The 26,332-nt window shown below is 42.2% G+C and overlaps 2 protein-coding genes across 2 annotated transcripts in view; one reads left to right on the top strand and one right to left on the bottom strand.

Moving 5' to 3' along the window:
- Positions 1 to 8,837, bottom strand: part of CRNKL1 (crooked neck pre-mRNA splicing factor 1) — a 62,098-nt gene extending 53,261 nt beyond the window's left edge. The window contains exon 1 of the mRNA XM_030196228.1: positions 8,727 to 8,837. Within this exon, the coding sequence (XP_030052088.1) occupies positions 8,727 to 8,774 (48 nt within the window). The 5' untranslated portion in view covers positions 8,775 to 8,837. The remainder of the gene's footprint in view (positions 1 to 8,726) is intronic.
- Positions 8,838 to 8,913: 76 nt separating this feature from the next.
- CFAP61 (cilia and flagella associated protein 61) overlaps positions 8,914 to 26,332 on the top strand; it is a 676,218-nt gene continuing 658,799 nt past the window's right edge. The window contains exons 1-2 of the mRNA XM_030196227.1: positions 8,914 to 8,949; positions 16,892 to 17,052. Of these exons, the coding sequence (XP_030052087.1) occupies positions 16,910 to 17,052 (143 nt within the window). The 5' untranslated portion in view covers positions 8,914 to 8,949; positions 16,892 to 16,909. The remainder of the gene's footprint in view (positions 8,950 to 16,891; positions 17,053 to 26,332) is intronic.

Raw genomic sequence — 26,332 nt, 5'->3', positions numbered from 1 at the left:
ATTTTTAAGCACATATTGCCTTTTAAAACGTGCAAGCCAACCAGAACTAGCAGAAAAGGGTTTCACGTTTTCCCGATCCTGGTTGACGTGTTTAGAAATCTGTTTGGTTTTCATCTTCACTGCAATGCTGTCCACAGTGCTTTTTTTTTTCCTATTCACCATTTGCATTAGCCACAAATTTAACCGCATTTCCATCTTTTCCACTGACATCACAAACCACAGATGTTTTGGAGCTTTCTGGTGCTGCTTCACAAACAGACCGCCGACTCTCTTCCTCTTTTTGCCAGATGGATCGGACTGTTGATTCATTAACTTTCAGCTCATGGCCAACAGCAGAAACAGACATGCCAGAACGAAGCTTATCTAACACACCTATTTTGTCACTAAGACACATCACGTTTCTTTCTCTTACGATTGGTACATGTATCTTGTAACTCACAGTTTGCTTCTGTCCAGGGGGTATCATCCAGATGGACACAGTTTTTGTCTTAATCTGGTCATTAGATTAAATATGTTTATCCCATTTTGTAAGTAGTTTTTGGAGAAAATAAATAAAAGCCATTTATAGTATCCTTCTTGGCTGCTCTAGGATGCTTGGTGGCTGTTTCCAGAAGCACACTGTACTGTATTATTCAAAGAAAAATCCTGGAACTGCCACAGACTACGTGATCCCTGGGGCAAGTCCCTTTTTCTCACTGTGCCTCTGTTTCATTCAGATGGAAACAGTTCTTGCCTTAATCTGGTCATCAGATTTATTCCATTTTGCAAGTACCTGTAGTTTTTGGAGGTAATGATTAAAAGCCATCTGTATCCATCTAGGCTGCTTGGTGGCAGTTTCGAGAATCAAACAAGCAAAAGCCCAAAACACGAAAAGGTATGTGTCAGTGAATACAAGAAAACAGTACTGCAAATGGCTGCCGCTATTTGCATCTCAGCGGATAAGCGAAATAGCGAATGCAGAACACGCGACTAATGAGAACAGACTGTATATCATATTCCTTCTCAGTTGTGGATAAAGGTGAAGCCAGTCAATATTGGGTATCTGGATTTTCAAAAGATATTTGACAAAGAGGCGTATTTTCAAAGCACTTAAACTTACGTTACATTGTAATCTATGGAACTTTGTAAGTCTAAATGCTTTTAAAATAATCCCCAAAGTTGCTTATGAAAGACAGCTGAGAAAATTAGAAAGTAATGAAATAAGAGGTGATGTTCTATTGTGGATAAAAAAAAACTGGTTAAAAGATAGAAAACAGAGAGTAGGATTAAATGGTCAATATTCTCAATGGAGAAGGGTAGATAGTGGTGTTCCCCAGGGGTCTATGCTGGGAGCACTGCTTTTTAACATTCATAAATGATCTAGAGATAGGAATAATTAGTGAGGTAATTAAATTTGTTGATGACAAAAAATTATGATACAAAGTTATTCAAAGTTGTTAAAACACAAGAGGATTGTGAAAAATTGCAAGAGGACCTGACAAAACTAGGAGACTGGTCATCCAAATGGCAGAGGACATTTTAATATGAGCAAGTGCAAAGTGATGCATGTAGGAAAAAGGAATCCAAACTATAACTACATAATGCAAGGTTCCGTATTTGAAGTCACTACCTGCTAAGAAAGCAAATAAGTTGTAAGGAATTATTAGAAAAGGAATAGAAAACAAAAATGACTGACCAATCTACACCAAATAACCTTGTAACTGGACTATTCAAATCAACCTATGCCACAATGAACCAACAACTAGTTTGGGAAATGTGGGATATAAATGCATAAATAAATAAATGCTGCCTGCTTGCACTATGTGCAATTCTGGTCACTGCATCTCAAAAAATATATAGTAGAATTAGAAAAGGTACAGAAAAGGGTCACAAAAACAATAAAGGGGATGGGTAACTTCCCTATGAGGAAAGGCTAAAGAGGCTAGGGCTCTTTAGCTTAAAGAAGAGACAGATGATAGACATCTATAAAATACTGAGTGGAGTGGAACGGGTAGAGGTGAATCATTTGTTTACTCTTTCCAAAAATACTAGGACTAGAGGAAATGCAATGAAGCTACTAAGTAGTACATTTAAAACAAACTGGAGAAAATTTGTAATTAAACTCTGGAATTTATTGCCAGAGAATGTGGTAAAAGCAATTAGCTTAGCAGGGTTTTAAAAAGGTTTGGCTAATTTCCTAAAAAAAGAAAAGTCCATTATTAAGATTGGACTTGGGAAAATCCACTGATTATTTCTAGGATAAGATGCATAAAATGTGTTTTACTTTTTGCGATTTTGCCAGGTACTTGTGACCTGGATTAGCCACTGTTGGAAACATGATACTACTACTACTATTTAGGCGTACGCAGCGCTGCACAAACATAGAAGAAAGACAGTCCCTTCTCAAAGAGCTTACAATCTAATAGACAAAAATAAAGTAAGCAAATCAAATCAATTTATGTGTACAGGAAGGAGGAGAGGAGGGTAGGTGGAGGCGAGTGGTTACAAGTGGTTACAAGTCAAAAGCAATGTTAAAGAGGTGGGCTTTCAGTCTAGATTTAAAGGTGGCCAAGGATGGGGCAAGACGTAGGGGCTCAGGAAGTTTATTCCAGGCGTAGGGTGCAGCGAGACAGAAGGCGCGAAGTCTGGAGTTGGCAGTAGTGGAGAAGGGAACAGATAAGAAGGATTTATCCATGGAGCGGAGTGCACGGGAAGGGGTGTAGGGAAGGACGATACAGGGCTTGATGGACCTTCGGTCTGTCCCAGTATGGCAATGCTTATTTTCTTATATGAAGAGCAATCCACAAGACACTCTCAGATCTAAGTTTCCAGGCATGTGCAGCAGGTTAAGTTGCTTCTAGCTAAGGATATATGAAGGAGTGATCTCCTGAAGGCAATCAAGCATATATGGCTGACAGCTGGGAGACAGCCTTCACTAGCATTTGCCGGCAGGGGTTACAGGCAGATTCCATGAAACAAATTCCTCCGGATTCTATATAGAACACCTAGAGATCCGATCCGCACCAAAATCAGCGCAGATTCTATAACAATGCATGTAACATAACAAGATTAACAAGCTAATGAGCACTGATAACAGCGTACATCGTTACAGAATACACTTAGCAACTTGTTTGCCTAGATTCTAATCAGTGCCAATTGGTGCTCATTATTGCCTTACAAGCTAAGAGTATTCTGTAACGATGTACGCCAAACTTCTAACTGTTATGGTATAAGCCAATCATCAGAATTAAATGTGTAGCATGACGTTGTGTTGGATCAGATACATATATATACACCAATATATTTGTGAAACTTTTAAATATATATATTTGACACTGCAGTAGAGAAAATAGTTTCATTTCAAGCCCCTCTCTCCCCATCCCTTTTTCTGGGAACTTCTGATAGCAGGGATAGTCAATTACAAACACTTAACAAAGACAAAAGAGAGATATATAGCTTCCTCTGCCCTCCCACCTAACAAAAGCTTGACTAAGGTGGGTACCTGGACGCTCATCAGGACATCTCTGAAAACCAAAGACCCAAGAGACCGAAAGTCTGGAGAACCCATTGAAGACAAAGAACTCAGAGGAAAAGCATAAACAGGACATTTGCTTGTCAAAGGTATACCTGCCCCTCCCATCAACTATCAGACAAATGGACGCCAGGACATCTGCAGATCATGTGAACAGACTACAATAACCATAATGCCTTGCAAGTTATCCAGTGCAAACCAGGAAGCAGGTGCTGGGACTCTGTGTTCATATCCTCCTGCAGCTTGCAAGATATAAAAGCAAAAGCTGTTTCCCCAAGACTCAGATTCTTCAGCTGCAACAAGCAACTCAGATCCACTCACTGCAGAAGCCCAGCTCCTGTCCTAACATGTGCTCATCAATCAGCTGGACCACAGCATGCTTGTAACAAGGACTTGTAAGTCAACCTACCTGCTACTTTGTTCTATTTTATGCACAAATTCTCTGTTCTAAGATCCTTTTAAAAACCTACCTCTCGTGTGCAATTGTATATTAAATCAACCTTTTTGAAGCTAAAAATACGGTCTCTTTGTGTTCTGAGTATATGGTATCTTTTATATATACTTAATTTATTGAATTTATTGCAATTATCACCTTTGGTGATTGGTGGAGAAATGAATATCCTAAAACTTATAAATACAGCGCCTGCTCTTAAATTATAAATAGCGAGTGCCCTAGAGCTCTTTCCCCCAAGATAAATCATTTCTTGTAACATAACATGCGCAGACAAAAAGGGCATGGTTATGGATGGGGAAATGGGCATTCTGAAATTTATGTGCCTAGTTATAGAATATGGCCCAGTGCTCCTAAATCTACGCGCTTGGATTTATGCCACATTTTCGTTGGTATAAATGGATGAGTGTAGATTTAGGTACTGAAATATCAACTATGCATGTTCAAACAATGGTACTATCAACATGTTGACTACTGTAACGCCGTATATGCGGGCTGCAAAGAACAGATCTTAAGCTGCGCAGAACACAGCAGCTAGACTCATTTTCGGAAAGACAAGATTCGAAAGTGCTAAACCCCTACGCGAAATACTGCACTGGCTACCAACCTTCAAAATTTGCAATCTGGTCCACAAAATAATCCATGGTCTGGCCCTACCCTACATGACTGAACTTATCAACTAGAAACATCATCGAATCATCAAGAACGTTTCTAAACCTGCATTACCCAAACTGTAAAGGACTAAACTACAATCCGCAAACGAATCTTTTCCGGAGATGGGAAGGCAGTAAAACGAGAGGACATGAAATGAGATTGAAGGGGGGCAGACTCAGGAAAGATGTCAGGAAGTATTTTTTCACGGAGAGGGTGGTGGATGCTTGGAATGCCCTCCCGCGGGAGGTGGTGGAGATGAAAACGGTAACGGAATTCAAACATGCGTGGGATATGCATAAAGGAATCCTGTGCAGAAGGAATGGATCCTCAGAACCTTAGCTAAAATTGGGTGGCAGAGCAGGTGGGGGAAAGAGGGGTTGGTGGTTGGGAGGTGTGGATAGTGGAGGGCAGACTTATACGGTCTGTGCCAGAGCCGGTGATGGGAGACGGGACTGGTGGTTGGGAGGCGGGGAATACTGCTGGGCAGACTTATACGGTCTGTGCCCTGAAAAAGACAGGTACAAATCAAGGTAAGGTATACACATATGAGTTTATCTTGGGCAGACTGGCTGGACCGTGTAGGTCTTTTTCTGCCGTCATCTACTATGTTACAATTCAACATATGCATCCAGCTTTTCCTACATTTGCACCCAGCTCTAGAACGCTTTACTTAGAAACATTAGAACTGCGAACACCCATCTAAAATTTCGAAAAGACCTCGACTCACCTCTTCCAGAAAGCCTACCCAGCAGACCCGAACTAATTCATGAACAATGCATCACATCTTTCGATCTAAGAAATGAACAATACCCCTTCCACATAATCCTATTACTTCAAACTGTATGAATTTTACCACTCCAGTTATAATTAAGTGTACTTCTACCCTTATCCTACACTCTTTATTGCTCACTAGAAGCTGTAGTCCCATCCCTGGAGACTTATCAGCCTCATTGGGATTACTTCTCTCTATATGCTACTATAAATTCGTCCCAGAGTTGTATTCTCTTTTCCGGAACCTTATCAGCTTCCTTGCACCTAACCTACTGTTACTCTATTTTCCACTCTATATATTCCCAGAGTTGGTACTCTCCTCTCCAGAACCTGTAAGCCACATTGAGCCTACTGCTATGCAGGAAAATGTGGGATACAAATGTAATAAATAACAGCAAGCATAAACTGCAGAAACGCCCTGATGTGCTGATGACCCTCCCATGGCTGCGCCCCTTTTTGGAGCCATGCAGAAACATGCACATGTAAATTTCAATTAATGCCAATTAGCACCAACTAATTGCTAGGGAATTGGCTCATTAAATTGCGAGCATAAATTGGGCACATGCTCAAATTTGCACATGCAATTTTTAGTGTTATAGAATTCGGGGTATGTTAAGCAAAAGAAAACAAAACTGTTTTTAAAAGAAATAACCAAAACCACTTACATTCACAATATTAGGGGGAGAAGACCAATCAAATTGCTAAAGAAACAATATTTCAAACCACTGATTAACATGAATGAATTTATAGCCATGCAAAGTGCTATGAAAACTGACCTGCCTGTTTGTATATGCATTGTCACACATCTGGCTCCAAAACTGTGGTTATATAATAGAGTTATAAAAGATACAGAGAAGGGCGATCAAAATGATTAAGGAGATGGATTGAGTCCCCTATAAGAAAAGACTAAAGAGGATGGGGATCTTCAGGTTGGACAAGAGAAGACTGAAGAGAGATATGATAGAGGTATAAAAATCCTGAGTGGAGTGGATAAACCCACATCTATTGTTTAATTTAAAAAAAAAGTACTAAGACTTGGGGACACTCCATGAAGTTACGAAGTACTACATTTAAATAGGAGAAAATATTTTTTCACTCATTGCTAAGCTAAGCTTTGGAACTTGTTGTCAGAGGATGAGTTTCAAAAAGGTTTGGACAAATTTCTGGAGAAACAGTCAGACTTAAGATAGACCTGGGGAAATTCATTGCTCATCACTAGGAGGAAAGGAGCATGGAATCTAGTTTAGGGATCCTGTCAGGTACTTGTGACTTGGACTGGCTTTTACGGGAAACAGGATACTAGGCTGACTGTAACTGTGTATGCATGGTCTGTCCAAGCCTATTTAGTCAGCATAGAAAATAAACTGAAAGAAAAATGGAAGGCTGTGATCTGTCTGGTGGGTCCACGATTCTTAAGAGAAAAGCCTGGGTCAGATGGGGACTCAAGATCTAAGAGCTCTGATTCCAAGTTAGAAGAAAGGCAAAATTTTCAATCCACATCTCCTCTCCTACTTACTTTTTGGGTGACCTGGGACATATGGCTAATGACTGATTTTATTTTCTCCCCACAGGGATGCATTCAGGCTTCTTCTAAGTTTAAATTACCCTCCGGTACTGTACTGTATACAGTGCATACCAGATGCATGCTGTACTGTACAAGATACTCATAAATGACAGTCCCTACTCCAGGAAGCTTATTATAGAGTCAAGACAGAGCACACACAATTTTAAAAAGAAAAACAATTGGGGCTCACATTTACAATCCAAATCACTATAATGTTCATTTTCTGTGTGAAAAAGGATGATCTGGTGCCACAATTGTGATAATAACAGAACACTTTTAGAGTGACAGTGGAGAAAATTTAGGGAGGAAAGAAAGGCTCGAAGCCTGGCAGAGGAAGGCCTGATAACAGAAGTGACGATGACGGTAGAGTAGCTGTAGGTTATCTTTTCCCTCTCTGGTCTACATGTACGAAGCATTTTCCCAGTGGCATGTGGCAGGAAATTTTACAACAGGGTGTCAAGGCACGGAAGGCACAGGCACCTTTTTAAAATACCCTATCTGAAAGCTCCCACACAACATTACACCTGGCTTCTATGTGGCAGTCATTTCGTGTGTGTCAGAAGAAATCAGAACATAGTAACATAGTAGATGACGGCAGAAAAAGACCTGCACGGTCTATCCAGTCTGCCCAAGAAGATAAATTCATATGTGCTACTTTTTTATTTGTACTGTCCTCTTCAGGGCACAGACCGTATATAAGTCTGCCCAGCACTATCCCTGCCTCCCAACTACCAGTCCCACCTCCCACCACCAGCCCCGGCACAGACCGTATAAGTCTACCCAGCATTATCCCCGCCACCCAACCACCAGCCCCGGCACAGACCGTATAAGTCTGCCCAGCACTAGACCCGCCTCCCAACCACCAGCTCTGCCACCCATTCTAGGCTAAGCTCCTGAAGATCCCTTCCTTCTGCACAGGATTCCTTTATGTTTATCCCACGCATGTTTGAATTCCGTTACCGCGGGAGGGCATTCCAAGCATCTAGCACAGAGCACGTGCTGTTTTTATAAAATACACCCCCCTTGTGCCAATCCGACCCCCACTTGGCCCCCGGGAACGCTTACACGTGTAATCACATAAGAGCAGTTATGTGTTTTGAGGTTCTACTTTTATGTGCATATACCCCAGGCAATTTTATAAGCACCTACTTGGGCACATAAAATACTATTATCCAAACCTTTTTTAAATCCTGCTAAGCTAACTGCTTTAATGGCAACAAATTACAGAGCTAAATAGTAATAGTAGTAGTTTAATTACATGTTGAGAGTGAAGCAATACTTTCTCCAGTTTGTTTTAACTGTACTACTTTGTAGCTTCATTGCGTGCCCCCTAGTCCTAGTATTTTTGAAAAAACAGTAGACATGCGATTGACCTCTACCCGTTCCTACCAAATGTCAGCCGAATCAGTCTACTGGAAGAACCACTGATCTGTAAGTGAGCTGAAGACCGTACAGCCCAACACTCAAGAAATGGATGAAGTGCGTCTTCTCTGCGTTAGAGGCTCTAACTTTTCCACCTTGTTTTATTTGTGACAGGGATTTGTAAAGCACGAGATAGCCGGATTAAGATAAAAGCCTCGTTTTCAGCCTGGGGCAGGAAGCGGTAGGTCTATCCGATCCAGGGTCTCAAGTATGCCTCATCGCGATATCCCTGCCGCTGGGCCTTTTCTATTTCCTGCCTGCCATCCCCTTTCCTGTAGCGGCGGCGATGCTCTCTGGGTACTAGGAACCAAGCGGGAACTGCGACCAGGGTTTCTCGTCCCCGCGGCTCTCACCTTGGCCACCTTGGGGATTCGCTGCTTCCCGGCCATCGTGGACGCCATGACTGCAGCGAGACCGGTGCCGTTCGCTCGCCTCCTTTTCGCCTTAGGTTCGGAGGGGGCGGAGCTGCGTCGTCGACCCTTCACCTTTCACGTCGTGACGTCAGGAGGGCGGTTGCCATGGGAACGGGTAGCGCGTCGAGCTGAAGCCGCTTGTGCAGGTTGCTGCTCCGTGCTGGTGAGGATTTTCTCTTTTGATGTGATTTACTGCCTTTATATTCCGTTTATATAATATGGTAGGAGGGCAGATTACAGTTACAAATATTAAATGCTATAGGTCGTATACTGGACGCTCTTCACCCCCCCCCTCGTCGTCGCCGCTCCACAGAGCTGATAATCTGACTGGGGAACCAGGAATTTGAGAACGGGGAATTGATTTGGCTTTGCCAGAGGCCATTCAGCGATATTACATCCATTTATTTTTTAACATTTGATTTTACCAGCACCAAGTGGGGTACAGAAAAATTGGAATGGCCACTATACATATACGTAAAAAATATAATAAATATTTATAAATGGATCATCGTTAAATGCATAATGCATAAACAACTTCTGCATGCCAGAAACATAATTTAGTGAATGGGACACTGATGCCCACCATTTTTTCATGCTCATCATGCACCGTCCACCTCGCACGCTGGGAAGGCCCTTTCCATAGTCCCCCACACCTCACCTCACCTCATTGACAAATCCTCATCACCCTCCTCTCAAACACCCATGATGCTTGCACACCGCACATACTCACAATTTCGCTCGTTTCACATGACCTTGATACTGATCCTCTGAAGTACCCACCATCCCCTCCCCTTACCCACCTAACTACCCATATGTCAGTGATTCACAGATTACACATTCCTGTGAAAGGATCCCCCATCCCTTCACCCCTCAAATCTTTTCACATACATTGATAATCACAACTCTCATCTGCACAGCAAGCCTACTGCCATTTGATCATTCTTTCTAAAGGTGACCAAACAGTTGGATGTGGGAGGGGCGCTTGATGTGGTATACTTGGATTTCAGCAAAGCCTTTGACACGGTTCCGCAAAGGCGACTGATAAATAAATTGAGTGCCCTTGGTGTGGGACCTAGAGTAACGGATTGGGTAAAATATTGGTTGAATGGTAGGAGACAGAGGGTGGTGGTAACTGGAGCTTGCTCTAAGAAAAGGATGTCATCAGTGGAGTACCGCATGGATCGGTCCTAGGGCCGGCTCTTTTTAAAGTCTTTTTGAGCGATATTGCGGAAGGGCTGTCTGGTAAGGTTTGTCTCTTTGCGGATGATACTAAACTCTTCAACAGGGTGGACACCCTGGAGGGTGTGAATGACACGAGGAAGGACCTAGCGAAGCTAGAGGAATGGACCAATATTTGGCAACTAAGGTTTAATTCCAAAAAATGCAGGGTCATGCATTTGGGTAGCAAAAATCTGAGGGAACAGTACAGTATAGGGGGTGTAGTGCTTCAGTGTGCGAAGGAAGAGCGGGACTTGGGGGTGATTGTGTCTGATGACCTTAAAGCTTTCAAACAGGTAGAAAAAGTGACGGCCAAAGCCAGAAGGATGCTTGGGTGCATAAAGAGAGGCATGACCAGCAGGAAAAAGGAGGTGATGGTGCCGTTGTATCTGGTGAGGCCTCATTTAGAGTACTGCGTGCAGTTCTGGAGACTGCACCTACAGAAAGATATAAACAGGATGGAGTCAGTCCAGAGGGCGGCTACGAAATTAGTAAGCGGTCTTGAATGCAAAAATTATAGGGACAGGCTTATGAACCTCAACATATATACATTGCAAGAGAGGAAGGAGAGAGGAAACATGATAGAAACGTTTAAATTTCTCAAGGGCATTTATGTACAGGAAGAGAGCCTTTTTCAAATGAAGGAGAGCTCTGGAATGAGGGGGGATATATTACAAAGTTAAGAGGGAATAGGCTTAGGAGTAACCTAAGAAAGTATTATTTCACAGAAAGGGTGGTGGAGGCATGGAATGGCCTCCCGGTTGAGGTGGTGGAGTCTAGGACTGTTCCAGAATTTAAAAAGGCATGGGATAAGCATGTGGGATCGCTTAGGAACAGGAAGAATTAGGGCTTACAGAGGATGGGCAGACTGGATGGGTGATATGGCCTTTATCTGCCATCATGTTTCTATTAAAATGCCTGGTAGGGGCCATTTTTGCTTCACAGGTGAAGCAGAAAATAAACACAAAACTAGTCTTTAGATATAAGAATGCTGTCCTGTGGCCTGCTTCTGCAGGGCCATGGCATTCACTACTGTCTCTCAGCAAGGCAGTACACTCCGCTTGGCTCTGATCTGATTCCCCCAGAGTTACCAATACAATCCTTAGCACTTAAAGAGGCAAGTCTGCAAGATGCTAAGTTGAACTTGGCTTACTTGACTGTTGGGGTTGCAAGTCACACATATGTGGTGAAGGCATATGTAATCAGGCATGGGCTGCTTCCCACCCTAACCTAGCTGGGCCCTGGACCACACCCTCCTTACTCCACCCCTCCTATGTCATTTCCCCCTTGGGCAGGACTGTGAGTTTTAAGGTGGTTCTGACACTGTGAGGAAGTGTTATTGAAGGGAAGCAGTAGCGTCCTATAGACTCCCTCACAGGCACGTATGTGCCTGTGGTGCCTTTATAAAGTACTATACTAACAGTAAATATGGTAAGTTATATTTTTATATACTGGAAGCAAATGTATAAAGTAAATTCCACCACTACTTCTGTAAAAAAAAGTTGTGTTTAAATCAGACCATCAGATAGTGACTTCAACCAAGCTTCTATATTCAATATTCAGTGTTGCATTACCACTTTATTTATTTATTTGTTTGTTTGTAACATTTATATCCCACATTATCCCAAATAAGTTTGAGTTCAATGTGGCTTACAATAAACAGTATAGGATACATTACAAAGAATAATGCGTAAGAAAGTAATTTGTTGTAAGAATCCAATTTTACAATACAATATCATATATATCAATAATCATTTGATTTGTCATAGGTCCTTTTAAAAAAATATATTTTTAAAATAAACTTTTCAAATAAATAGTGACTAGCTCTTACCTTAAGCTTATATAGTATAAATATTTAGGCTGCCCCCCCCACCCCCCCAACATGACCATGTTTCGTATCTCTGCATTGAGGTAGTGGGTCCTGCAACAAACATATAAATCAGTGTCCAATCCTTTAACACATTCAAATATTATTCAGCACAGTATATCAGCAAAAATTAAGACAAAATGTTCAACCTTATTTCCATTCAGCTACTACTTCATAGTATCCATTTTCCAATGCAAGATGACCCCAGAATTTTTTTCTATTTAAATACAGAACAGATGATCACAGTTAACCAATCAGGTCACACCAGCTCCATCCACTCGATTTCTTCATTCCATCCCCTAGGCATCACAGTAGTGTGCATATATCCAGTGCTGCTCTCAATTGTTCAAAAAGCTGTCATAAGTACCTCCCTCCCACCCTCTTACAACCACATCAATAACATGCCAGTGTATGTCAGAAACTTTGTGTTGTGCTTTTAGCCAATGAGATAGCAATGGAGGAGATTCCTGTGCTGTCATAATGCGCAATTTATGCTCATTTTGAGGGGCATTTTCGAAAGGGACGTCCAAGTTGCGATTTGGACGTCCTTGCAAAACGGCAAAATCTAGGGGCCGGGAAACCAGTATTTTCAAAACAAGATGGACGTCCATATTTCATTTTGAAAATACCGCCAGAGACGTCCAAATCCTTAAATTTGAACGTCCCTAGATTTGGTCGTCCCTAGACGACATTTCTGACTTTTGGTGATTTTCGAAACCAAAGACATCTATGTCAAAAACGGCCAAATGCAAGCCATTTGGTCGAGGGAGGAGCCATCATTTGTAGTGCACTGGTCCCCCGACATGCCAGGACACCAACCGGGCACCATAGGGGGCACTGCAGTGGACTTCATAAATTGATCCCAGGAACATAGCTCCCTTACCTTGTGTACTGAGCCCGCCAAACCCCCCCCCCCCCCCAAAAAAACCCACTACCCACAACTGTATACCACTACCATGACCCTTACGGGTGAAGGGGGACACCTATATATGGGTACAGTGGGTTTGTGGTGGGTTTTGGAGAGCTCGCTGTTCCCTCCACAAATGTAACAGGTTGGGGGGGGGGGTATGGGCCTGGGTCTGCCTGTCTGAAGTGCACTGCAGTACCCACTAAAACTGCTCCAGGGACCTGCATGCGCTGTCATGGACCTGAGTATGGCATCTGAGGCTGGCATAGAGGCTGGCACAACATATTTTGAAAGATGTTTTTTGAGGGTGGGAGGGGGTTAGTGACCACTGGGGGAGTAACGGGAAGTCATCCCCGATTCTCTCTGTTGGTCATCTGCTCATTACGGGCACCTTTTTGTGCCTTAGTCATAAGAAAAACAGGTCCGGGTGAAAACGTCCAAGTGTTCGTCAGGGACGTCCTTATTTTTTTCGATTATGGGTCAAGGACATCCAAGTGTTAGGCACGCCCAAATCCCACCTTCGCTACACCTCCAACACGCCCCCTTGAACTTTGGCCATCCTTGCAACAGAGTGCAGTTGGAGACGTCCTAAATCTGATTTCGATTATACTGATTTGGACGTCCCTGGGAGAAGGATGTCCATCTTCCAAATTATGTCAAAATATGGACTTCCTGTTTTGAAAATGGGCCCATTAATCTCAACTTCATGGAGTGCGATGTCCAGCCTACATAACAAAGACCACACAGACAATGAATCAAATAGACAGCATAAGCTGTATTACATAGTAGTATACTTCTTTTCTGTAGTTGGATGAATCCAATCAGGACCCATTAAAGATAATGTGTACCATTGACAATGTCCACATTGAGAATGAGTGCCTATTCTAAATTAAGAACATAAGAATAGCCATATTGGGTCAGACCAATGGTCCATCTAGCCCAGTATCCTGCTTCCAACAGTGGCCAAGCCAGGTCAAAAGTACCTGGCAGAAACTCAATTAGTAGCAACATTCCATACTACCAATCCCGGGGCAAGCAGTGGCTTCCCCCATGTCCGTCTCAATAACAGACTAAATTGCAGAGTTCCTTTCCTATCACCCACTGTTATGTATTCACCAACAGTTGTAGATTTCTGAAACACAAAAATAGGTGTGAAGGGGCATTTTCAATATAACGTTTAAATCCAACTTTGGATGTTGTGCTCAAAACGTCCAGAATCCGAGTGATGAATGTAGTTTTTTTTCCCGAAAATGGCCACTTGCTAGATATTCTTGTGCTTTGTGCATTTATCTTTTTGATCCATTTTTCGAAAAAAAAACATCCAAGTGAAAAATGCACAAAATCAAGCCATTGGGATGTAGGAGGAGCCAGCATACTTCGTAGACTGGCCACATAGACATCTCAGCAGAGCAGTGGGGCACCCTAGGGTGCACTGCAGTGGACTTCACATAAAATCTCCCAGGTATACATTTCACCATTACCCCCTTATATTGTATGAGGAGCCTTCCAAAATCTACTGTACCCAACTATATATACCACAACAATAGTCCTTATGGCTGCAAGTGTCACCTGTATTTATTTATTATGATTTATTTACCGCCTTTTTGAAGGAATTCACTCTAGGCGGTGTACAGTAAGAATAGATCAAACATGAGCAATAGGCAATTACAGCAGTAAAAATATTCAAAATCAATACAATCTGTTGCGGGAACGAACAAAGTTGATGGGGGCATGTCGGAGGCATGGTGAAGGCGGGACTGGGGCATGTTTATCGGCCAAGCAGAGATGGGTGCCTTCGGCCGATAATCGAAAAAAATGGCCGTTTTTTAGCGAGAATTTATGTCACTTTTTTGGACCCTTTTTTTTTCACGAACAAGTCCCAAACAAGTGCCCTAAATGACCAGATGACCACCGGAGGGAATCGGGGATGACCACCCCTGACTCCCCCAATGGTCATTAACCCCTTCCCACCAAAAAAAACAACTTTAACAACTTTTTTTCCAGCCTGTATGCCAGCCTCAAATGCCATACCCAGCTCCATCACAGCAGTATGCAGGTCCCTGGAGCAGTTGTTAGTGGGTGCAGTGGACGTCAGCCAGGTGGACCCAGGGCCATTCCCCCTACCTGTTACACTTGTAGTGGTAAATAGGAGCCCTCCAAACCGCCCCCAAAACCCACTGTACCCACATCTTGGTGCCCCCCTTCAGCCATAAGTACTATGGTAATGGTGTAGAGTTGTGGGCAGTGGGTTTTGGGGGGGATTTGAGGGGCTCAGCACCCAAAGGAAGGGAGCTATGGACTTGGGAGGTATTTTACTTTTTTTGTTTTACTTGTTACAAGTGCCCCCTAGGGTGCCCGGTTGGTGTCCTGGCACGTGAGGGGGACCAGTGCACTACGAATCGTGGCCCCTCCCATGATCCAATGCCTTGGATTTGTTCGTTTTTGAGCTGGGCGCCTCCGTTTTCCATTATCGCTGAAAAACGAAACCGCCCAGCTCAAATCCGCACATATCCGATGCGTTTGCCCAGCACAAACCGTATTATCGAAAAAAAAGATGGGCGCTCATTTTTTCCGAAAATACGGTCTGTCCCGCCCCTTCACGTACCCGTGGAGATGGGTGTTCGCGTTTGATTATGCCCCTCCACATCATGTAGAATTCGTAGCATACAAGAGGTTTCCTGAATATAGGATTTAATATTAGATATGAATGGATACAAATGTATATCCAAAAATTTTGATAACAGTTCCAATATGGAGCCCCCTTGTGGCCACAATTGGTTGTCCTAGTGGTGCTAACAAGTTCTTATATATCTTAGATGAAAAATATACTTGAGGTGGAAAAAGATGAGGTTCATATAAAAATGCTGATTCCTTAGAAGTAAGTTGTCATTCTTTCACAAAACTAGATACCATAGTTTTAATCTCTTTCTTCAGTAGAATCTACTGATATAAGTCTATAAAACTGAGTGGCATTTAATTATTTGTATGCCTCCTGTAAATCTTAAGCCCTAAATTGTACAACAGTGGCTCTTCCCTTATCCACTCTCCTAATGATCAAATCAGTTTCAGCACATAGTGTTTTAAAGCCTTCCACTCCTCGGACTTCAAATTATTATTATGCCAACAGGAGTAATAAAAATGCTCTTCCAGATCTAAATCTCAAAGTACCAAATCTTTAAACAGCTATTGTTGAGTTCATTGCTTCTGGATGATACCAAGGAGACAATTGATATATCTGTGAAGGGGGGGGGGGGGGGGGGGGGGGGGGGGGGGCTCAGCAAAATATGCTCTTAGCTGAAATTGCCACATGAATCAATAAATAGACAGTCTAACTTTAAAGGGATCATATTTGGGAGTAGGAACCATTCCTAATCCCAAATTGAGAACATTTTCCTCTACAATTTGAAGTGTTTATCACTGGTGCTGCTGAGACCATGTGATAGGTCGCTTGTCCCCATAATCCAGGAAATCCACCCTGTTTGTACCTCGATTCCTATTCCTGCCTTGCGTTCTGTGCTGTTCTATATTTAAATTGAAAAAAAATGCTGGCGCCATCTTGCATTGGAAAATGAATGTGATGAAGTAGTAACTGAATGGGAATAAGGTTGGAGAATTTGTTAAATTTATGTTGATATATTGTGATGAAGAATATTTGAATGTGTTAAAGGATTGGACACGGATTTATATGTTTGTTGCAGGAGCCTCTACCCTGATGCAGAGATTCGAAACATGGTAATGTCGTGGGTGGGGGGGAGCGGGTCGCCTGAATAGTTATACTTCATAATCCTAACATAACTGCTAGTCACTATTTATCTGAAAAGTTTATTTAAAAAATATTTTTGAAAAAGACCAATGATGAATTGAGTGGCAATACAATATTGAATACTGAATACAGAAGCTTGGTTGAAGTCACTATCTGATGGTTCAATTTACATATAAATGTGTATGGAAGTAGTCGGCACTTTTTTAGATTTCTCACGTAGGCATCCTATTGTATAATTAGATCCATAAGTATTAAAAGTGTCTTTTGAAATAATTTTCACATGTGTTCATGATGTCTTGATTGATATACTGATTGTACTGAAAAATAGCTTTTTACTGTATTTCTCTTAGATTTCATACTTTATAAGCATGACTTTACGAACTTCTTCAAAAGTTGTACCAGAAGTGTTTACTGCTAGAAGAACAGAATCATTTGATATCCCTGGTATTTCCAAACTTATTAAGTATACCACAGAGAAAACATTTGGAAGGATCAATGTCATTTATCTGCTGTAAGTACACTAACAGGTAGCAGGCCCACTGCTGTTAAGGGTATAAATATTTGTCCACAAAAATAAAGAAGACATAACTAGGTCCACAAGTCTGTCTGTCTGTCTGTCTATCTATCTATCTATCTTTCATTGCATTCTAGCAGTAGCTACAAGAGCACATAATTTGGAGTGATATATCTTTGAAGAATACTATCAAAATGGGTATTTTAGGGCATCCAGACAGAGAAGTTGCAATAAAGGCAAAAGAGCCCATGTGCCTTTAAGTCAAAAACAGACAGAGTTGGAAAATTGCAACTTATCTCTGTCAACTGCTGAGTAAGTTTCCCATGTAAACAAAAATGTCTACCTACAAATGCTAGATGTCTAAAAATTAAGATAGGTGAATTAGAATGTATAATGCTGAAAGAAGAGGTAAATATAATAGGCAACTCAGAGACCTGGTAGAATGGGGATAACCAATGGAACACTGTGATGCCAGGGTACAAATTCTATCACAATGATAGGGTAGATTCAGAGATGCCAAGATTTCTGACCACCCCATCCTGGTGCATTATAGAACTTGGAGCACTGATTTCAATGGGCAGGATCAGGCACTTTAAATCCCACATTGTTTTGGGATATATCAAAACCAGGACTAGCCAAAAAGTCTCTAGCCTGGGTTAGGGTAATTTGTCATCTCTTTAGATCATATTGGTGGAAGGGTGGTGCTATATGTTAAAGAGGGCATTGAGTCAAACAGAATAAAAGATCTGCAAGAAATAGAATGCACCGTGGAGTCTTGATGGATCGATTCCATGTGTGAAGGGAAAGAAAAAGTGGTAGGGGTATACTACCATTCATTTGGCTAAAATGGACAGACAAAAGAAATTAGGGAAGCTAACAAGTTTGGCAGCATAATAATGATGGAGGATTTCAATTACTGTCCAAACAAAAAATAGAAAATGTACACCTAGGAAATCTTTTAGCACAACTGCTCAAAAAAACTGTGTTGAAAGGTTTCTTATTGTTGCCCCAAAAATAGACTAAAGAGGAATAGTTGGAGAACAAAGAACTGAGAACATTAGTACCCACAATATGATGGTTTCCCAAAGTAGAGAAAAAAAGACTTTGGAACAACATTAGTACCTATAATTGTCAGTCTCCTATTCTTTATTGCTACCATCCAATCATTGGTCAAAGAAAAACTCCACTTTGAAAAAAATCTATAATACAAAAGAATCCATAGAACAGTCCTTATTCTATTAAGTAAATGTAGAAAGATTGAATTGTTTTGAAGATTTTAGCAGAAATATTGGATATTTTATTGTAATGTGGGGTCATCCATTACTTTCACAGCTTGTGTTGTTTTGATCTTCTATTTATATATTATCTGGATTGTTCAGCGGGTTCTGTTGCAAGTCCCTATTGACTGTTGTTTATTGTTTTTGGTAAGCTTGGTAGCTAGGGGTTCCCACATTTGAGAACATCATGTCCTGCTTGTCCTTGGAGAAAGCAAAGAGGGGCATAATCGAAAGGGACGTCCTCGCTTCGATTTGGACGTCCTCACAAAACGTCCCGATCCAGGGGCGGGGAAACCCATATTTTCGAAATAAGATGGACATCCATTTTTGTTTCGATAATATGGCCAGGGACGCCCAAATCCTGAAATTTGGTTGTCCTTAGAGATGGTTGTCCCTAGACTTGGTCGGTTCTGATTTTCGGCAATAATGGAAACCAAGGACATCCATCTCAGAAACAACCAAATGTCAGCCATTTGGTCGTAGGAGGAGCCAGCATTTGTAGTGCACTGGTCCCCCTGACATGCTAGGATACCAACCTGGCACCCTAGGTGGCACTGCAGTGGACTTCATAAATTGCTCCCAGGAATATAGCTCCCTTACCTTGTGTGCTGAGCCCTCCCAAAACCCACTACCCCCAACTGTACACCATTACCATAACCCTTATGTGTGAAGGGGGGCACCTAGATGTGGGTACAGTGGGTTTCTGGTGGGTTTTGGAGGGCTCGCTGTTTTCTCTACAAACGTAACTGGTAAGGGGGGGATGGGCCTGGGTCCACCTGCCTGAAGTGCACTGCACCCACTAAAACTGCTCCAGGGGCCTGCATACTGCTGTAATGGAGCTGAGTATGACATCTAAAGCTGGCATAGAGGCTGGCAATCAATATTTTGAAAGATATTTTTTGAGGGTGGGAGGGGGTTAGTGACCACTGGAGGAGTAAGAGGAGGTCATCCCCGATTCTTTCTGGTGGTCATCTGGTCATTTCAGGCACCTTTTTGTGCCTTGGTTGTAAGAAAAACACAACCAGGTAAAGTTGTCCAAGTGTTTGTCAGGGACGTCCTTGTTTCTTTCGATTATGGGTCGAGAAATTTCAAGTGTTAGGCATGCCCAAGTCCCGCCTTCGCTACGCCTCCGATACGCCCCCTTGAACTTTGGCTGTCCCCGTGACGGAAAGCAGTTGTGGACGTCCAAAATCGGCTTTCATTTATACCGATTTGGACGACCCTGGGAGAAGGATGTCCATCTTCCGATTTATGTCAAAAGATGGGCGTCCTTCTCTTTTGAAAATGAGCCCAAAAGTCATTCACCTGTAGAAGGTGTTTTCCCAGGTCAGCAGGACATATATACCCTCCCACCTCCCCTAGGAGTTGAGTTCTTTAAGCTTGTTGAAGTCAACTTCTGGTTCTGCGCGAATGAGCCGGGAGGGCAGGCACCTGAGCATAAGTGATACAGAGCTGCCAAAAGCTTTTATTTCTTCTAGAATGCTGGGTAGTGTCCATGCTGGGCAGTGTCCATGCTGGGCTCCATTGGGAGCTGTCACCCCCATGTCCTAGATATAGGTCCTGTTGTCCTCGGAGAACACCTGCTACAGGTGAGTAACTTCACTTTATTCCAAACTACTCACAGATTAAAATTCATTCCTATGCCACTAAAGGTATAAGTAGTCAAAAACCACACATCTGTACTATCTACTGCACTTTAAACCTATGCGAGTAAAACCAGAAGTTCATAAACTGATTGTCAGCTTCTTTTCAGCCAGTAAGCTATCCCTGGTGATGGCTTGGAAATAGCCCACACTACCCTCATTGGATAAAATTCTGCACCAGTTGGACTGTGTTTGCCAAATGGCAAAACGAATAGCCCTCTGGCATAGCTAAATTCCACAAGATATGGGATGTTTATTTTGTGATTGCTGAATGACTGGGCATATATTATAGGCTGCTTTAGGTCCCTTATGGACTGGCAATTTATGCAAGATTCACCTTCACAGCACTTCTGGGTAAGGAGGGGTTGGAGATTGGAGGGGGGGGGGAATCTGTTTTTTTCAGGATTTTGTAAATTGTTGAAGAATAAGCTGTATTTCACAAGTTTCTTTTTTAATATTACCATTGATATAAATAAAAGATATTTAAAAACCCACATCTACAGAAACACAAAACAGATTGATATTATCGAGACTTACTTACATTATAGTGTACAATGTACAGCATATATTCCACTAAAAACTCCCCCCCCCCAGCGAAAACACAAAAAACATCTATAAAAACAGTTTTTAAATCAACATTATTTTTAAACCAATCTTATTAATAGGAACAGCAGTCCAAAGCTGGCTGTGGTTTGAATCTAAGCTATGGGGCTCTCCTACATCTGGAGTGGGGAACAAAGTGGCAAGGTTGAAGGTACAACATCATCTCACATGAGCGTGACTGCTAGATAACAGAGCAAGTTCATAGTGGGTGACATTTAACTATGAAGCACTGAACAGTGATGTCCAGAAAGTTTTCAATGGCATGAAAAAAGCACAGAATGAGGGTGTGTTGTAACTCTAAGGTGACAGCTACTTTATCTCAGCTGCTGTAACAGTGCACAGAGTTGCAAAAGCAGTCTCTTCTGTTAAAAAAATCACTTCTGTGGACTATCTCCCCCTTGGCATTGACTACTAAAATGTGCTTGTTTGCTTCTTAGTAACAGGGTTAGGATAGGATATTGTAAGTTGTCTTTCTTTATGGCAAAAGTTCCTAGAGCACTTTGTTATCACATGGCCCCAAATGTTTTATTGTTCTCAGGCAGAACAGATTGGGTGGCACAGCCAGTGGCGGGAGGCGGGGACAGTGCTGGGCAGACTTATACGGTCAGTGCTAGAGCCGGTGGTGGGAGGCGGGGCTGGTGGTTGGGAGGCGGGGATAGTGCTGGGCAGATTTACATGGTCTGTGCCCTGAAAAGGACAGGTACAAATCAAGGTAAGGTATACACAAAAAGTAGCACATATGAGTTTATCTTGTTGGGCAGACTGAATGGACCATGCCGTCATCTACTATGTTACTATGAAGTTTCTTTCAGTTAATTTTAGATCTGCAGAAAAACAGGAAATGCAGTTTGCAACAGAGTTTTCCAACTGTGTTTACATCCCTGCACATTTTATCTCACTTTGCAGTTGGAGGTTAAAGGGATTACATTACGCTCACTCACTGAATCTTGGGTTTTTCAATCTCAGTGGTTCTGCCTGTTACAGTGCACTCCACCTAAGTGCACATCGGATAAAACGCACATTCATTCTAATATAAACTTACTCTGGTTTGGCACACCAGCAATAAGTGCATACTGCAGTTAAGTGCAATGCCTCAATTAGCTGCTCTTCTAACAACATCACTCCATTTAGGTGCAACCTCCCTTATTCATTCCTGGCCCTGTGAAGCTCTAATACCATGCAAGCCATGCAGCTGTGCATCACAAACTGAGGGAGCCAATGAGGTTGGAGGGGTGGACCTGACTCTCTCTTCTCTCTTCTTCATTGCCTCACAGCTTGTGGTGCCTAGATGCACAGGTCACGTGACTGGGAGTGGAGGAGGGAGGGTGCCCGCCATTTTCTTCAAGAGCATTAAACAGCATCCAGTGACATATGAGGCAAACAAAAATGCTTGGATGACCTGAGAAACTTGGCTACAGTGGTTAAAAAAAATTGGATAACACAATGTGAAGGCAGAAGCATGAAATTCTGATGCAGCGTGACAACTGTGCAGCATACAGCGATAATGCTAGTCTATCAAACATTAAGCTTGTGTTCCTACCAGTCAACACAACTTCACTTATTCAGCCGATGGATCAGGGTATCATAGCCAATTTTAAGATGCATTACAGAGTGCTGGTGCTGAGCCATCTGATGGGCATGATGGTTAATGATGAAAACATTGGCAAGCGAGTTGCCGATGTGGCTTGCAAGCTTAGCCTATTGGACTCACTACTCATGTAAAAAGAGGCTTGGCATGTTACCCACAGTACAATTGACAATTGCTATAGACGGGCTAGCTTTGTGAAAGAATGCTATGATGATGAAAATCCTGCATCCACGATGGAAAATACAGATGAGCTACCTGTGGGTCTCCCAGCTCGAGTGATGGCTGAGGAGTTTGATTGCTGTCTGGAAGTTGATGATGACCTGCAGACATCTGCAGCTATAAATGATGCTGAGATTTGCTCAGAGCTGCAGTGTATGGTTGAGGATACTGGAGACACAGATGATGAGCCAACAAGGGGTGGAAATTAGCAGCAAGTATGACGCAAGACCCATTGTGACGTTTGCTGCTGCATTACATAGCTTGGACCTTGTGAGGGCTTGTCTAGAGGGTAATGGGTGCCAGAGTTACAAAATTATTATGACCTGCTGGACCTTGTCTACAACACAGATAGACAAAACACTGTATAATAAACAATTACAGATTTGCTTTTCTTCCATTTTACAGACACTAGTTGTGTGTTACAAGTTTTATTTATGCTTTATTGATGTTATGTAGAAAACTGTATATGCCTTAAAACGTTAGCAGTAATGGAAAATTGTTTACTGTGCAATCACAGTAATAATTAAGTTGTACTACACTGGCTCTGTGTGGTTACTAAAATAATTCTTTGAATATGGCCACTTCAGTCATGTGCACGTTCCAGTTATGTGCATGTGAAATTTCGGTCCAGAGCCCTTGCACTTAATCGGAGTACACTGAAATAGGTAGTCCAGAGGTTTATCCTGTTATTTATTTTATTTATTTATTGATGCATTCTTGTATCCGACTATTATCCAAAAACAAGTTTCGGTTAAAATTGGCTTTGTTTTGGTGGGTTACAATTGTCTTAATGCAATGTGGATAAAGTGTATATAGTTTGTGAAGTTATTCGTAGAGTTTTGAAGAGCTAGATTTGTAGCGGAAAAGGTGGAGGAAGTGGTGTTCTGTTGTGTTCAGGTGTAGAGTTATGGTGATATTTCTTCATCTAGTTTTGAGAGATAGGTTTGTAAGGTAGGCAGTGGTACCTTTGTGTTTAGCTGTAGAATTTTTTGAGGTGATAGGTTTTTATTTCTTTTCTGAATTAGAGGAGATTTGTTATGCTTCTTATAGTTTTTGGTATTGAGTTCCACCATGTAGTAGCTGAATCCTGCAGTGTAGATGGTTTTGTAGATGGTATTTTTGCAGTTAGGTAGATGTAAGAGTAGGTAGTTTCTGTTCTCTGGGTTTGCATTTCTTGAGGATAGTTCAATCATGTCAAGCATATATTCAGGTGCCATTCCGAATAGTATCTTGATGATTAGGGTGCTCGCTTTGAAAAATATTCTTGCATAGATAAATGGGTTGAAACCCATTTGTTCCAGTTTTTTTCCTAGTGGTTCCATCATTACATTGAATAGTATTGGTGATACTTGCAATCCCTGTGGCACGTTGCACTCAGAGAACTATGAGGCTGATATTTGGTTGGACATCTTTACAATGTAGGATCTGGTCTTTAGGAAGCCATTGAACCATGTTGCCACTGCACCACTGATTCCCATGTTGTCAAACAGTATCATTAGTGTAGTGTGGTCTACTAAGTCGAATGCATTTGACGTCAAATTGTAGTAATAATACATTTTGTCCTTGGTATATATGTTTCTGAATTTCATTATCAGGGTGGTTATGACCGTTTCAGTGTTGTGTTGTGGTCTGAAATCTGATTGTGATTTGTGAAGAATTGAGAATTTTGTCAAGTATTCTGTTAGTTGTTGTGTTACCATCATTTTAGTCAGTAGTGGTACTGATGCTACTGGTCTATAATTTGTGATATCATTGATCTTTCTGGTTGTATTTTTGGGAATGGGTGTGAGTACTATATCGCCTTTGTCTGTTGGAAATTGACCTCTTTCAAACATGTATGTGATGTGTTTGGTGAGGAACTCGATGAACCAGTCCAGTGGGTCTTTCAGCACGTAGTTGAGACATTTGTCTAGTTGGCAGTACGCATGCACATACTGTATTTTGTCAATAGTGTCTTTACTGCATCTGGTTGGGGTAGTCTGAAAGTGGTCCATAATCTGTCTGCTGCAGTATGGTTGGCGTCTGTCTCGCAGTCTTGTAGGTAGTCTGTGATGTTTATTTGAGGATTTATAAGGTTTGCTCATGTGTTTGTTATTTTGTTTTTGAAGTATTGTTCAAGCTCGTCTGCAGTTGGTGGGGTTTCAGTTGTGTCCAGTATGTTCTGGGTGTTCAGTAGTTTGATCATGAATTTGAATATTTTTTTGTGTTGGTCTCGTCGAGTCGTATATGTGTTGTAGTGTTCTGCTTTTGCTTTCTATATGCTGTTTGTGTATGTTCTTATGGCTTCTCTCCATATAGTTTTGTTTGTGTCTGTTTTGTTTTTGGCCCATGCTCTTTCAAGGTTCCTGCAGAGTTTCTTCATGTGTAGGTTATCAATAGAAATCAAACAAAATAAAACATGGAAAAGAAAATAAGATACCTTTTTTATTGGACATAACTTAATACATTTCTTGATTAGCTTTCGAAGGTTGCCCTTCTTCGTCAGATCGGAAATAAGCAAATGTGCTAGCTGACAGTGTATATAAGTGAAAACATTCAAGCACTACTATGACAGTCTGACAGGGTGGGAGGATGGGGGTGGGTAGGAGGTATGCATGGGGACATCAAAGCATATCATTGATATTCTAACAGGATGGGTGTGGATAGGTGAGGGTTGGGGTGATCAACAGAGACATACAGCTTTATGGTTTATAATGGGCTAGGAACCCCAGATCCTTGTTAAGTCCTTTCTGTTGGGTGTTAAAATATTCAATCATTCTGACTTCAAAGGTCTTATGTTCTTGTATGGTTTTAAAGTTACCTTTCAGGATTCTCACTGTGAAGTCACTGGTACAGTGTCCTGGTCCTGTAAAATGCTGACCAACAGGCGTGGGAGCCCTACTGGCACCAGTATTGTTCATGTGATGTCTATGTAAATTGAATCTTGTCTTAAGCATCTGGCCTGTTTCTCCAATATAGCATCCTTCGTTACATTTTTTACACTGAATGATATATACCACATTGGAAGATGAGCAAGTGAAAGATCCCTTTATGTTGAATATCTTTCCTTTGTGGATGACTGTGGGGTCCTGTGAAATATTTTGGCATAGTTTGCAACTGGATAAATTGCAGGGAAGTGTGCCCTTCTGTTCCTTTTCAGTCTGTGATGGAAGTTTACTTCTGATTAGCTTGTGTTTTAAATTGGATGGCTGTCGGAAGGCCAGTACTGGTGGGGATGGGAATATCTCTTTCAGTAATTCATCCTCCTGGAGTATAGGTTGTAGATCTCTTATGATTTTCCTCAGTTTTTCCAGCTCTGGATTGTATGTCACTACAAGGGGGATTCTGCCTGTGGCTTTTTTCTCCTTGTACTGTAGCAGATTCTCCCTGGGTGTTTTGAGGGAGGAGGCAATATTCTTGGAGATTATTTTGGGGTTGTAGCCTGTTTGAAGGATGCAGTCAGGCTTTTAAGGTGTCTGTCTCTGTCCCCTGGGTCAGAGCAGATACGGTGGTATCTTGTGGCTTGGCTGTAAATGATGGATCTTTTTGTATGTGAAGGATGGAAGCTGGAGTTGTGGAGGTAGCTGTATCTGTCTGTGGGTTTCTTGTATATAGATGTGTCCTGACTGATGAGTTGTGAGCCCTTGGGTCCCCCAGGAGAGCGTAAGGAATGCCTCAATGTTCCCCCAAAGGACAGCCGAGCACCCCGAGACTTCACCCGTGGTGACCACCATTCACCAGGGGTTGAGCCAACGGGACTTCCGGAACCGCGGGGGTGGACGGACTGACTGGACAGTAGGGGCTAGCCTCCCAACCCCAGCAGGGGAGAGGAGCAGGCAAGGTGAGCAGCGTAGTCCAGGGACAGGCAGGAGGTCAAGGCAGGCGGCGAGTAGAGTAGTCCAGGGACAGGCAGGAGGTCAAGGCAGGCGGCAAGTAGAGTAGTCCAGGGACAGGCAGGAGGTCAAAGC

Source organism: Microcaecilia unicolor, chromosome 3, assembly GCF_901765095.1.
Source record: "Microcaecilia unicolor chromosome 3, aMicUni1.1, whole genome shotgun sequence".
NCBI lineage: Eukaryota > Metazoa > Chordata > Amphibia > Gymnophiona > Siphonopidae > Microcaecilia > Microcaecilia unicolor.
The sequence above is the reverse complement of the archived record's forward strand: the minus strand, read 5'-3'. Positions and strand labels throughout refer to the sequence as shown.